Source organism: Gnatocerus cornutus, chromosome 6 (assembly GCF_029298725.1).
Source record: "Gnatocerus cornutus isolate USDA-ARS CGAHR chromosome 6, icGnaCorn1.1, whole genome shotgun sequence".
NCBI lineage: Eukaryota > Metazoa > Arthropoda > Insecta > Coleoptera > Tenebrionidae > Gnatocerus > Gnatocerus cornutus.
The window spans coordinates 17,862,023-17,875,349 of NC_142238.1; the positions used below are offsets into that span (position 1 = coordinate 17,862,023).

The 13,327-nt window shown below is 38.1% G+C and overlaps 4 protein-coding genes across 5 annotated transcripts in view; 2 read left to right on the forward strand and 2 right to left on the reverse strand.

Moving 5' to 3' along the window:
- Window positions 1–615, reverse strand: part of Root (ciliary rootlet coiled-coil, rootletin) — a 25,451-nt gene extending 24,836 nt beyond the window's left edge. The window contains exon 1 of the mRNA XM_088039831.1: window positions 514–615. The gene's annotated coding sequence lies outside the window, so the exon portion shown is untranslated. The remainder of the gene's footprint in view (window positions 1–513) is intronic.
- Window positions 374–4,071, forward strand: Tti1 (Telo2 interacting protein 1). Of its 2 annotated transcripts, XM_088039833.1 has the most exons (10): window positions 374–480; window positions 595–869; window positions 918–1,057; window positions 1,104–1,459; window positions 1,506–2,010; window positions 2,057–2,239; window positions 2,285–2,967; window positions 3,015–3,601; window positions 3,647–3,875; window positions 3,922–4,071. In XM_088039833.1, exons 2-10 carry the CDS (start codon window positions 667–669, stop codon window positions 4,054–4,056), a joined length of 3,021 nt encoding a protein of 1,006 aa, XP_087895959.1. In that variant the 5' UTR covers window positions 374–480; window positions 595–666; the 3' UTR covers window positions 4,057–4,071. The 2 variants fall into 2 exon arrangements, with proteins under 2 accessions (XP_087895959.1, XP_087895960.1); XM_088039834.1 differs by lacking the exon at window positions 374–480 and having other exon boundaries at window positions 628–712.
- A 391-nt stretch (window positions 4,072–4,462) lies between these two features.
- On the reverse strand, window positions 4,463–8,119 carry LOC148173585 (uncharacterized). Its single transcript, XM_088039836.1, has 2 exons — window positions 7,938–8,119; window positions 4,463–7,727 (listed from the first exon to the last, which is right to left on the reverse strand). The coding sequence occupies exon 2, from the start codon at window positions 7,657–7,659 to the stop codon at window positions 4,789–4,791; it is 2,871 nt and encodes a 956-aa protein (XP_087895962.1). The 5' UTR covers window positions 7,660–7,727; window positions 7,938–8,119; the 3' UTR covers window positions 4,463–4,788.
- A 2,133-nt stretch (window positions 8,120–10,252) lies between these two features.
- Window positions 10,253–12,399, forward strand: LOC148173586 (uncharacterized). The gene is made up of 9 exons (XM_088039896.1): window positions 10,253–10,283; window positions 10,352–10,742; window positions 10,799–10,831; window positions 10,886–11,215; window positions 11,268–11,385; window positions 11,437–11,914; window positions 11,962–12,104; window positions 12,256–12,271; window positions 12,362–12,399. The coding sequence occupies exons 1-9, from the start codon at window positions 10,253–10,255 to the stop codon at window positions 12,397–12,399; spliced, it is 1,578 nt and encodes a 525-aa protein (XP_087896022.1).
- Window positions 12,400–13,327: the final 928 nt, after the last annotated feature.

Consider the following 13,327-nt stretch of genomic DNA (forward strand, 5'->3'; position numbering starts at 1 on the left):
AAGCCTTGCGTCCACTTGCAAGTAAAATTACAAGAGTTGCGGTCACAAGTCACCTGCACAGTATGTACACGACAACATTAGAAAAATATTAGAGCAAATTTTCTCTATTGTCGCCGTGTACACACAGTCAAGTCTCTTCTGAAAGCAACTCTCGCAATTTTACTTGCAAGTGGATACGAGGCTTAAGATATCTCGAATTCGAAAGTTCGAGTTTCCATGACAACGCACCAAAACAAATCCATTTTAGGGGAATTTCGTGTAAAATTCAGCAAAATCTTTCCACCATTTCACACCACAGCGCAACAAACGTGAATTTGAATTAATTTAATACACCAATAAAATGGTTTTGATGTGTTTTGATATCTATATTTAAATTTGAATGGTGTTCGTGAGCGCACGCGGCACACCTGATCTTGCGCTTGCGTTGACCAGTATGTACCAAACAAATGAGAAAAAGTACAAAAGCATTGCACATTTCGGGTAAGTCGTTAATAAATACAAGAGAACACTCACCAAAAATCAAAAAAGTTTGTTCTTTCGAATAATTCTTTCTCAACAAATGTGAAAAACACTAAATTTCATGCTCACTTTCAGGTTACTTCGATACAAACAAAAGGGATATTGGCACCACTGATTTTTACCAAAGGCGCGATCTTTGAATAAAACATGTCGGCAGACGGTTTTGAACAACTTCAAAGACTTAAATTAGCATGTGCGCGTATTGTCCAGAATCAGAACGATTTTGAGAGTATGAAGGAACTTGAAAATTTAATAAAAAATGCTCGAGCGATGATTGTGAAAAGTTTAGAGCCGATAATATTCTCCGTTTTTGTTCCAGTTCTGAAGAATATCTCTCAGGATGGCTCTAAGTAATGGGGACTGCTTTAATATTTTGATATTACAAAATTTAATTTTAGGTTTAAAGAAAAAGAGAAGCAACAAATCGTCGATACTTTTAGAGCGTTGTTTAAGAAAATTGAAATAGAGAAATTAACTTTATTTTTTAATATCTATGGATTTCTATTATTTGAAATTTACGATCACCACAACCATTCAGGTGTGTCTTAATTCGCACTCTCACGTTTTTACTCTTTTTTTTTTAGTTAGGAACGTAAGTGAAGAGTACAAATTGAGTATTGTAGAATGCATGATTGCTTTGGCCCAATGCTTAAGTTCTTCAGTTGTTGAGGAACTCTATGTTAAGATGAACGCCCCAAAACTCTGCCAGATGATTTACGTTGTGCTAGATGTCGCCAAAAACGAGGAATTCAAGACTTTGAGAATCGCCGCCATTAACTGTATCATGGCAATTGCACACGTCCTCAAAGACGACGATTTCAACGATCCCGTAATACGCAACCAGGTCGCGGAAATTTTCATTTTCTTCCTTCCGGGCGTCGCGACGCAACTCCATCACATTGCTCTGATTGACGAAAAGTTTGGACATAAAGTCCCTTGCGTATGTAGAAACGACCGTAGAAACTTTCACCAAAGATGAATTTTAGGTGGCTCTTAAAGCTTGGGGGCGAATTGTGACACTCTTAATGCAAAACTACAATGCCGCCGACCAAAAGCTTACAACTTCTAAGGAAGAATGTCTTCCAAAAACTCGATGGAAAGACGAAGGTGACTTAAAGGATTACATTGAAAAGACGCAGCGCACGCCGCAATGGTATCAAGAAACCGACAGTAAATTGAAAGACATTATAATTGAACTTACCAAACTCACGCATCACCCTCACCATAACGTTAGACTAGAGCTTGTAAAAATGGCGGAATTACTTATAGACAACTGCGTCGAGACGATGCCCGTGTCTATAAGTCGGTTAACTCAGATTTTTGTCATTTTATCTGAAGACACTGAGGAAGCGGTTTCTAGGAAAAGCAAACAAGTTTTAGAGGAGCTGTCACAGAAACTTACAAGAAGTGAGTTTAAAGCTGTGTTGGATGGGCTAGCGGAGGCTTTTTATAATGAGATTAACAGCATCCCAAGGAAGTTCAATGGAATTGGTGAGAACCAAACACCCGGGAGACTAAATTTAAAGTTTCCTTTCAGATGAGAACGTCCAAATCGTCTCTTTAAACTCTTTGATCGGTTACATAAATCTCTTAGGGAAGCACAATCTAACGCGGGTTTTATTGTCTTGGGAACATCTCCAGAAGCTCGCTCTAACTCTGCTTCACATTACCGAGTTTGATAGGAGCGATGTTAGTATTCTGGAGGCGTACACAACTCCAGGTTAGTAACACTTGTTTTTTACTCTTTTATAACACGTCTTTGTAGACTACGAGCTTCACCAACATCTAAAGACGTCTTGGAAAAAGTTTCGTCTCTTCAACAACACTTCCATTACCCACAAAATTGAAACGATTTGTCAATTACTCGCCAAACACGGAGCGTCTGATATTGTCGCAGATTTCTTCCTGGATGTGCTTTTAAACGACTTCGAGCACCGCAAAGAAGCGATTTTTCTTATTAACGAGACGCTGGCGGGTGCGCCAAATGATAGTCACATCTTCAAGAACGTCATAGAAACGTACACCGATGCCACTCTTTGGTATCCGTCGCTGCTAGTTATGGAGGATCAACACACTTTAAGCGACGTTCAAAGCAACATTCTCCAAGTGTGTCTTTTGGTGGAAGGCATCGGCAAAACTGCCCTTGCTCTCGGAAAAAGCTTCCAGGAGTTCATGTTGAAGACCTTGTTCTTGATTTTAGAGAGAGCAGGTAGTGGGCATCCCATAGTACGAGCCGCTGGTTTGCTTTCCCTCTCAAATATCAGCACCGCGTGTGGATACTCTTCAATAACTGACTTAATAAATGCCAATATTGACTACTTTTCCTTTCATATTGAACGGAAATTGCACCGAGCGAAGGAAAATACCGGAGGTTTAGCAGTTTTGGCCGTCGTTATCAAGTACAGCACCAAAGAAGTCTTGAGCACAACATGCACAGTCGTCAATGAAGTAACTTCGATTTTTTTAATAACATTCATAAAAGCTTAAATTTTCAGTTGCTTGTACGCACGTACGAGGAAGGTTGTAACATCAACTCGTATTTACATGTCTTCAAAATGTTCATAGCGGGTCTCCATCAGTGGTTGAGCCTCGAGTTCACACGTCGTCCTTTTAAAACGAAGAAACAGAAAATGGAGGAATTTGAAGAGTTTCAAGTATCTAACATCGAACCCATTGAAAACTTCTCGGATGACATCATGGGCAAAACAGCCGAAGAAATGTACAAAGAAGATATGAAAAAGAGTAAAACGGAACTGGAAGAAGAAATGTACGATACGTCTGAATGCAAAAAACCGGAGCCTCCTCAGTATATTAAATTAACCACCGGTATTTTGAGACGTAGCCTTCATTATCTCCCATCGAAAAACCAACAACGGAAGCTGCTGGTGCTGGAAATTCTCAAAACAGGACTTCCAGTCTTAGCGAGTTGGGAGGACGAGTTGTTACCGATTGTCCACAATGTTTGGTCGCCTTTGGTTGACAGGTTCAATGAGAAAGATGCTGTGATCGTTAATTATAGCTTTCAATTGTTGGTGGTTCTGGCGACCCTCTCAAAAGAGTTCATCCGGTCGAGGACAGCGAAGTAAGTTGAACTTTTCTCGGACATGCTTTCAACACTAAATTTCAGGGAGGTGCTGCCTAGTGTATTGACACTTCTTAAGAATCTCGCGAAAGAGAGTTATTTGAAGGATAAAGGGGCGGCGTATCGGTTTAGTCAAAACTACAAGCTCCAGGTGACAATTTTAGAGAATTTAGCGCTGGTTATTACCGACTTAGATATGTTAGAAGAAGATTTTGAGAAAAGTATGGAGAGCGTTTTCAGTTATGTTGGTGATAAGCAGCCGGTTCCTTTACAGGTGAGTTAAAGTTGTGACTAGAATTAGTAAAAAATGTGTTTTTTAGAAAGCTGCTGTCAGTTTCTTCAAGATGTTAATCACCTACGATCCAGCGATCCAACATAAGTTAGAACGTTTAGCTGCTGACGCCTCCAATGAATACGAAAAGAACTTGGTTATGATTAGGGAGCATTTTGAATAAACATTTTCTTATAAATGTTGTTTTATTGTATTTTCCAATACAAAAACTGTAATTGCACACTTTTAAAATTAACATTGAAAATTATAAGTATTCTGTACATAAGTGACCTTTTTATACATTAAATATTATGTACTTATTTTGAATTGAGTCCACCACTCATGGCTACCGTACGCTGAAAACAATAAATTAACATTTTAAAACTATATACATTCTAAATCACAAGAAGACGAATATGTCGTCAAATTAAAAAAGGAAACCATAGATTGATAAAAATACTCGGACGACATAATTACTGTTTTTACTGTCATTTTTAGAGACTACATAATTAATTGTTCCGTACAGAAATGGAGACCCATAAAAAGGAAATGGGATCAAATTAATACATATTAAAAGTACAAGTTGAAATAAAAGCAGCTTAATCATTCCAGTTTATGATGACGTAGACGCTTCACTCGTGGTTTAGACTGTAAGTTAAAATAAATGTATGTACATTCAATAAGAATGCAAATAGTAAAATTATAAAATTCCCTAAAAATATTAAAAAACTGAAATTACATTTCAATTCATAATAAAATAACCTAAATATAAAGTGATACCCTTACGACACTCCAGATAAAACAAATTCAGGACGTAAAAACTCGAAGTGCCGTAAAAGCCCCACGAAAAAAATCACAGGCTTGCAAGTGAATCACTGCCAATGGTCGACTTAACAAAACCCAAACTTTGTACAACTTAATTTTCAGTACTTACTGGCTCCCTGGCATGATGTATTTGCACGTGTTTGTTATGATTCGACTTGGTTGTGGAAGTCTTGCCACAAATGTGGCACGAGTACGGTCTTAGTCCGCTGTGAATACGCATGTGGTCTTTGAGATAGTAGGACCTATGGAATGATTTTCCACAGACTTTACAACTGAACATCTTTTCGTTTTCATGTTCTTTAACGTGCCTTTGACAGTTGTACTTTCTTATAAACTGCGCTCCGCAGTAGTTACAAGTGTAAGGACGTATACTCTTATGGGAGTTCATGTGCGCGATGTAATCCGACTCCCGGATGAAAGCCCCCTTACATTGGTCGCACTTGAAGGGTTTGGAGACTCTGGACGCGTGTGTCCATTTGTGCAACTTCAAGTTCCATTTCGTGGTGAAGTCCTTATTGCAGATCAAGCAGGAGTAAGGTCTTTGTCCGCTGTGGTTGCGGATGTGCACCTCTAGAGAAGACTTTAAATACACCCCTTTGCATATGGGGCATTCCACGTTTTCTGCGTTCTTATGACCGTTGGGAAGGAATCTGTCATTGTGCGCACGGCGCATATGCCGCGTCAGACTCGACATGTGGATGAACTTTTCGTTACAATGAGCGCACGATTTGGGTTTGGAATCGTGGATTTCTTTATGCCACGCTAACTTTTTCTTCGAGTGGAAAACTTCCTTACAGAAACAAATATAGTCTTTTACTTTCTTTTTAATATTGAGATGGTGTCGATTACGATGTTGGACTAAATTAGAGTGACGACGGAACGTTTCATCACACAGGGGACACTTGATTGGGGCTTCCCCGGTGTGGATGTTCCTGTGTTCGTCCAATTTTTGCTTAGTAAGGAACGACTTTTCACAGACGTCGCATTTGTAAGGTTTGATTCCCAAATGTCTCCTCATGTGGAGTTGGATATTTTGGCGTCTATAAAAAAGCCTTCCACAGATCTTACACTCTAAAGGATGGATACGTAGATGTTCGGAAAACTTATAGTCATTAGGGAATTGCTCATCACACGTCATACATTTATGTCGAGTCTGCGCGGTCACATTATGGACTGTTATCTTGTGTTCTTTCAACGCTTTCGCGTTTAAAAGAACACAATCGCAAATAGGACAGACTGTTTTCAACTCAACTGCCAAGTTGTCATCACTTTTAACCGCAATCATGCCTTCTTCCGGGGGTGTAAGTTCATCTTCAATCTCTGCCTCTACCGGAACTTCAATCTTCAATTTGTTTGTAAAAACGTTATCAAAATTCTCAGGTTCCGGCTTGGCTTGCTTCATTTTCACGACCAACTTCTTGACTTTGCTTTTTCCTATTTCTGCTCCGATACGATTGATTTTTCTTTTCTCTGGATGTTTCTCAGCTTCGTGGTCCTGGCGATCTCTCAAACAACTGAAGGCTTCTTCACACGACGAGCACTTGAAGTTTAGAGGAGGTCCTGAGAAACCGACGATCGTGGGCGTGTCGTTCTCGTCCTCTGGATAAGTGACGTGGGGTGGAATCCGACTTTGGAGAGGTGGCACTTCGACATCCGAGCTGTCCGACGCCTCCCAATTTTCTCTCGCTAGCAAATCGTACGAAGTCGACATCCCGGAACTACCTTCGTTATACTGGACTCTATTCCACGTGATATCGCTCGAGCCTCCGATGCTCTCTTGTCCCGAAAGTTCCCCTCTTGGGGGCATTCTTTCATCGGCTCTGATGTTAACGTTAGAGCTCTCTCGCGACATGCTCTCTTCCGCATCTCTCTGATCAAGAAAATCGTCTTTCGAGTTATCGATCATTCCTCCGATTGTCATCAACACTCCGGGTCGGTCAGGCCCATGACCTTCAAAATTTTCAACTTGAGAAATGATCTGATTGGTGGAAAAATCATTTATTTCATTAATTACCACGTGCATGCCGTCCATATCAACGAAATCTAAGTGATCGGCAGATTGCAAAATATTCGAGGCGGTGTAAATGGGTCCGGACTCGTACGTCTGACCCATTTCCGACGTGTACACCGGGTTAGGCTCCCCTTCATTCATAAAATAGAAATCTGACTCTTGTTCTTTAACAGGCTCGCTTCCAAGCACTACCTCCTCGTGCAAAGTTGCCTCTGGAGACATCTGCTGGGTTTGAGTCTGACACGCCTTAGAGTCGGTTTTGAAATTATCAGAAGAGGGAGGAGTTGGTGGAGGCGCAACGTTGTCATCTTCATGGTCATCATCCATGTCATAAACCTCCATTTCGTCGTTCATTTCGTCATTTTTGACGATTTGTTCTGATTCTTCGGACTCATCCAATTCGTCCATTTTTTTTACTTCATGTTCGCTCGCAATGGAGGACGTCTCTGTGGCACTATCAAGTTGAGGAGTGTCTTGTGTGATCGCAGGAGGCAATTCAAACGGAAGAGTGCGCATTGGAGAAAGACACGACCCGCTGCTCATAATCACCTGCTGCTGGTAGATGTAAGGCATCATTTGCGGGTTCAAAATTGTCGGAATAACGTATTGCTGTGACGGTGGATTCAACATGTTTTGCTGAGGTGTGGTTGTCATACTTTGTTGGTAGATAAAGACATGGTTGCCTTGCATTGACGACAAACTTGGAGGCATAATATTACCTTGGTTCCATGTCTGGTTGACTATAGCTGTATTCACATGGGAACTAACAGAGCTGCCATCTGCTTCAGATGAAGAGTTCGCAATTTTCTCCACATCTTCTCCAGTTTCAGACAAGCGAACCAAAGCTTCAATGACTTTCTGTTTGGGGTGACTACTCAAGTGTGTCTTCAGGGTGATACCAGGGCGAAGGTACAAAGTACAAACTGGACACGATATGTTACTTGAATCCATTTTATTTGAGTTTTTTTCGCTTTGGATTCTAATGCTCAGCTGTCCACTCCTCTGACTAGGTTATTGATCTGTTATAACAAAATCAATGATGAGTTTCAAACAGGGTAAAAGCTGCCTAAACTACCCAGAATTTTCCACAACGACAAGCTAGGTCTCTAAAATTGTGGACAACAAGAATGAAAGTAGTTTTCGTCCCAAATAAACAATAAATACAAAACATCCGAGACGAGAAAAAACGGAAAATGTGTGAGAAAAACGTCCAACTAAAAGGAACTTACCTTCCCCGAAGTTTAATTTCATTTTGATGATGGAACAGAGCCACACAATCTACCAGACTTGGAGTATTTTCGATTTTTATTGGGTACGTAAAACTTTAGTCGGCCATCATGTTTGACAAAGACTTAGGGACTCTCGATGCGAAGTTGGCAGCACCTTTTGTCAACAAAAACATCGAAAAAAAATAATTTCTGGCTGTACAATCCACACAAAATATTAAAATTAATCATATTTTGACTCATACGTGCATTTTCTCTGTTTTACCCTAATTTAATTGCCGGAATTATTATTCTGTAGTTGTTTTCGTCGTACCAACTTAACGTCATTGTAGAGGTTTTTGGTACTTGCGTGAACATAGCTCCATGCTCTTGCTCCCTAAAATGAAGACTTTCCCTCACCACAAAGACTGTCACTTACTGCCACTTAAAAGTTTCAAAATAGTGTATTACTGGTTGCATATAATAAAACCGAATTTTTAAGGCGGCGATTTACCTCCAGAAAAAGGCCTCACAAAATTCGATATTACTCCGTTGTCTGTGAAAAAAATCAAAAATTTTGTGAAACTGCAGTTAAGATAGTAATTAATGTCGGGACGTTGAGTTTTTTTGAAGCAAAGTAATGACATTATGATAAAAAAATGTTGAAAATCGTTAAATTTGGCAAGTTTAGAACTAAATATCTCAGGAAATAACGTGCCTTTTGTAAAAAAACTCTTCGTCCCGACACAGAACCATTGTTTAACAAAAAGAATATCATGTTCGTTCCACTGTTAATTCTTTTATAATCATGATCCAATTTACATGAAGCCTGCATCGCCCAAATTGTGGATAAATTTGCAGTTTGATATTGAGAGTTCTTATTGACGTTTAAATTCAAAAATCGTACTAAGCGCCATGATATTAATTATAAATAATGAGATATTCACCAATACAAATTAATCAATAATTTATTTTCTTTTAGTTTAATAATATAATTAACAATCAAAGATATTCAGTATGAATTTTATTAAAAAATCGTAAAAATAATAACTAATTTTTTAAAAGTTTTATAAGTCTTTGTTGGCAGGTTTAAAAAATGGTAAAATCTGCATAAGATTGTTAGGGAGGATTTCTTATATTTCGGCTTGCCTTGAAAATAAAAATTTCAAAAATTGGTTTCCTATAAACTAGTTACTGAGTTGGCAATATCTAGTGGAAGAGTGAGAAATTTGTGCTCCTTTCACAAGCAGTGGCGACCAAAGTCAGAACAACAGACAACACCAGGTTGTGTCCGTTTGGTAAAGGATTTGACAATACGGAAGAACAGAGGTAAAATAGAATTTAATAAGAAAATAAAACAGCCGACGCCAGCATTTTAAATCTATCGAAAAACACCAAAGCCGAGTGACGGAGTGTAAACCACTTAAATAATAACAACAATGGAAGGAATTTCGGAAATGTTTAAGAAATTAAGCAAAAGCATGGAGGGACTGAAAAACGAAGTCCAGGGAATCAGCAAGAAAATGGAACTGGTTCTTCAAGAAATGGTAGCCGTAAAAGAAGAGAACGCAAGTTTAAAAGAACAAGTGAAGAACCAAGAACGAAAATTACAACTGTTAGAGAGAGAAATTAGAAAAAAAAACTTAGTGATAAAGGGAGTATAAGATTCGGAAGAAGAAAACCCAAGAGAAGACACAAAACAAAAGTTAAAACAAATTTTCGAAAAGATTGGAGTCCAGTTTGGTGAAGAGGAAATAGAAGAGTTATTCAGAATAGGAAAATACAGAGTAGGAAACTATAGACCTATACTAATAAAACTTAATCAACTCAGCAAAACAACAGAAATCTTCCAAAAAAGCTAAAGACCTGAAGGAGACAGACATTAGGATCAACGAAGACTTGTAAGTAACAAAGTTTACAATGGAGGAAACAGAGACGAAAGTGAGCAGAGAGCGAGTAGCGTAAACCCAATGGAAAACACCGGAAAAAACAAGAGAAGCGTCAGTGACAGGACCAATTAAAGAAAATCTTCAAGACCGACTGGAAGACAAAAAACTCAAAGTGAAAGATAAGAAAGATATCAAACTAAACGAAGACGACGACAAACGCTATGGACAAGGCAACGAGATAGGAAGCATGAAAAACCTAAATAGTAGAAAGAAAAACGAAAAGGATGAAAGTAACAACGCAAAAAATGCAACAAGTACAAACAATAAAGAAATAGTAGAATCTGTACAGAAGAAAGATGAATTTTGGGATAAAATCAACGAAGTTATCGAAGTAGTAAAGGGAAGGTTAATTATTATCGGAGACCTGAATGCAAGAGTAGGAAGGAGTAAATGATAGTTCAACGGGAAGAGTACTCAGAAGGTTTGGAGAAAATCATCGAAATTCAAATGGAAGACGATTAATCGATTTCTGTATGATGAACAACTTAGTCATAACAAACTCATTATGCAAACATAAAGTTATACATAAATGTACGAGAGAAGTGAAGAGCAGTCAAGAAAAATCAATAATTACAGATTATACAATTCTAAGCAGAGAATATAAAAATGAAGTCCAAGATACAAGAGTCATGAGAGGTTCGGAAATATACTTAGACCATTACTTGCTAGTGACAAAGATGAAAGTCAGAATTATAATGAAAACAAACCAAAATGACAATAAACTGCCAATACAAGGGACGGAAGGAATAAAGACATATAGACTACAAGACAAAGTAGAAAAAGAACTAGAACTAGTAACAGGTCGCAAAGAAGAGGTGAGAACGATAGACGACCTGCGGAATTTAGTAGAAAACATCATTATTAACGCAGCAAAAACAACGTGAGGAACTATAAAAACAATCAACGGCAAGAAACAAACTAGATGATGGAATGAAGAAATAAAGAGAGAAGCAAACTTGGAAAACTTACGTAAAAAACAAAACGACAGACAATTACAACAGATACAAACAACAAAGAGACAAGGCAAAAGCGACGTCATGGAAACCGGAAACTGTTTTACAGAGTACTGAAGACTTTACGAAAAGGCGAGCAAAAGAGACTGAAACAAATAAAGGAGAAAGAAGGTAGACTTCTGACTGAAGAAGCTCATATAATGAACAGATGGAGGGAACATTACGAAGAAATCCTGAAGGTAAACGACATACCTGAGCAAGTAGAATTGACCGAAAATCCACAAAGAAATATGCAAGAGGAAAAACTAATAGAAGATATATCTCCAGAAGAAATAACAGCAGCAATGAAATTACTAAAGAGAGGTAAAACAGCCGGCCACGATCAAATAACTGCAGAAATGTTAAAAAATCTGGGAGCAAGAGGCATAAACACTATCAACACTATTTAATAGAATGCTAGACGAAAGCAGAATACCCAAAGATTGGGAAGTAGGAATTATAATACCAATTTACAAGAAAGGAGATAATAGAAACTGTAATAATTACAGAGGCATAACAATTTTGGGTGTGGTTATCAAATTTATAAAAGAATATTAAATAATAGACTAAAAACAAATATAGAAAAACAACTGGAAAAATCACAGTGCGCATTCAGAAAAGAAAGAGGAGTGCAAGACCATATTTTCACTATTAAACAACTCACCGAGAAGAAAAGTTTGGTTGAGTTTGAAGAAAATAGGAGTACAAGAGAAATTATGTAGGGCTATAGAAAGCTTATACATTAATACCAAAAATTACATAAGAAATGAAAATTCCAAGTCGGAAGAATTTATAACAAGAGATGGGCAACGGCAAGAGGGAGTTTTAAGCCCTACACTTTTTACTCTGGTGATGGACGACGTATTAAAAGAAATAAAAGGAAGAGTTAAGACGTTGGACGTGGGATACAAAAATATGCAAAAAATTAGGATCTCTGACTACGTATTTGCAGACGATATAGTAATATTCGCAAAAAATGAAAGTGAACTCCAAAATAATTTAGCACTGGAGAAAAAAAACCTGAAGATCAACACACAAAAAACGAAAGTAATGGCAATTGGTAAAACTCAAAAACCATATGTGTCACAATTAATGGTATGATAATAGAACAAACAGAGACTACGAAGTACTTGGGAGTGAACATACAAGAAAAAGAAACTAACGACTTGCACAGTGTCACAACACTACCACTTGTCAAAAAACGAATGCACCGACACTCCCATTGCGAGGTCCATCGTCGTTCAAATCCCGTCACCCAGAAGGAAAAAATCCTACCTTGTGAGATCCAACGTCGCCATCGTCTTCGTACACGGACTTACTGCAAAAGAATTTTTTTATTAGAAATTTGAACTAACATTTTAAAGTTAGCAGTTAACTTACCCTTTAATCCTGATCTCAAAGCTGCATCGACAGGCTCGTACCACTGCATCCCCCTCTAGGAATCAGGAATCAGGAACCACTCACTCACTCACTTTGTTTTAAAAACGATTTTAATTTTATTTTTAAGACACTACAGAAACTGAACTGAATTATCTCCCGCACTAAAAATGTCGGCACTCGAAATTATTAGTGAAATTAAAAGAGGAGGAATATTAAGAAACAAAAGAGAACATTGAAATAGATAAAATGACCAAATTAGGAACGTCGTAAAATGGTGGAATAGAGAAAAATTTAATAAAAATAGTGTTCAGATGGGGAATGAATGGGTGGTTGGCAGAGTGACTCATCGAAGATTGAACAAATAGAACACAAGTTGGAGTTGAAAAGTGTAAAGTGGCAAGAAAAAATGAATGGAATTCGGGTGACTTTCCCCCCATTTTTAATAAGAAAAAAAAGGGTACATGAAATAGATAAAACGACAAAATGAGGAACGTCGCAAAATGGTGGAATAGAGAAAAATTTAATAAAAATAGTGTTCAGATGGGGAATGAATGGGTGGTTGGCAGAGTGACTCATCGAAGATTGAACAAATAGAACACAAGTTGGGGTTGAAAAGTGTAAAGTGGCAAGAAAAAATGAATGGAATTTGAGTGACGACAAAATGAGGAACGTCGTAAAATGGTGGAATGGAGGAAAATTTAATAAAAATAGTGTTCAGATAGGGAATGAATGGGTGGTTGGGCAGAGTGACTCATCAAAGATTGAACAAATAAGACACAAGTTGAAGTTGAAAAGTGTAAAGTGGCAAGAAAAAATGAATGAAATTCGGGTGACTCTCCCCCCATTTTTGGGCTCAAAATACACCCCTTTCGCGAACACAGACACCGTAGGGGATCTTGGTGGATTCAAAATGAACTCGGCTCCCGGAAGTCCACCATGTTTAACGAAACAAAAGTTTATCCCGTGAGTGAGCATCTTGACCAAGGTGTCCCGTAAAGTGTGTCCACCCTTCTAACAAAACTAACCGGACATTTACTTTCAAACCAACTCCTAGCTAACCGCCTTGAAAAACAATTACATAAAATGAATCTAA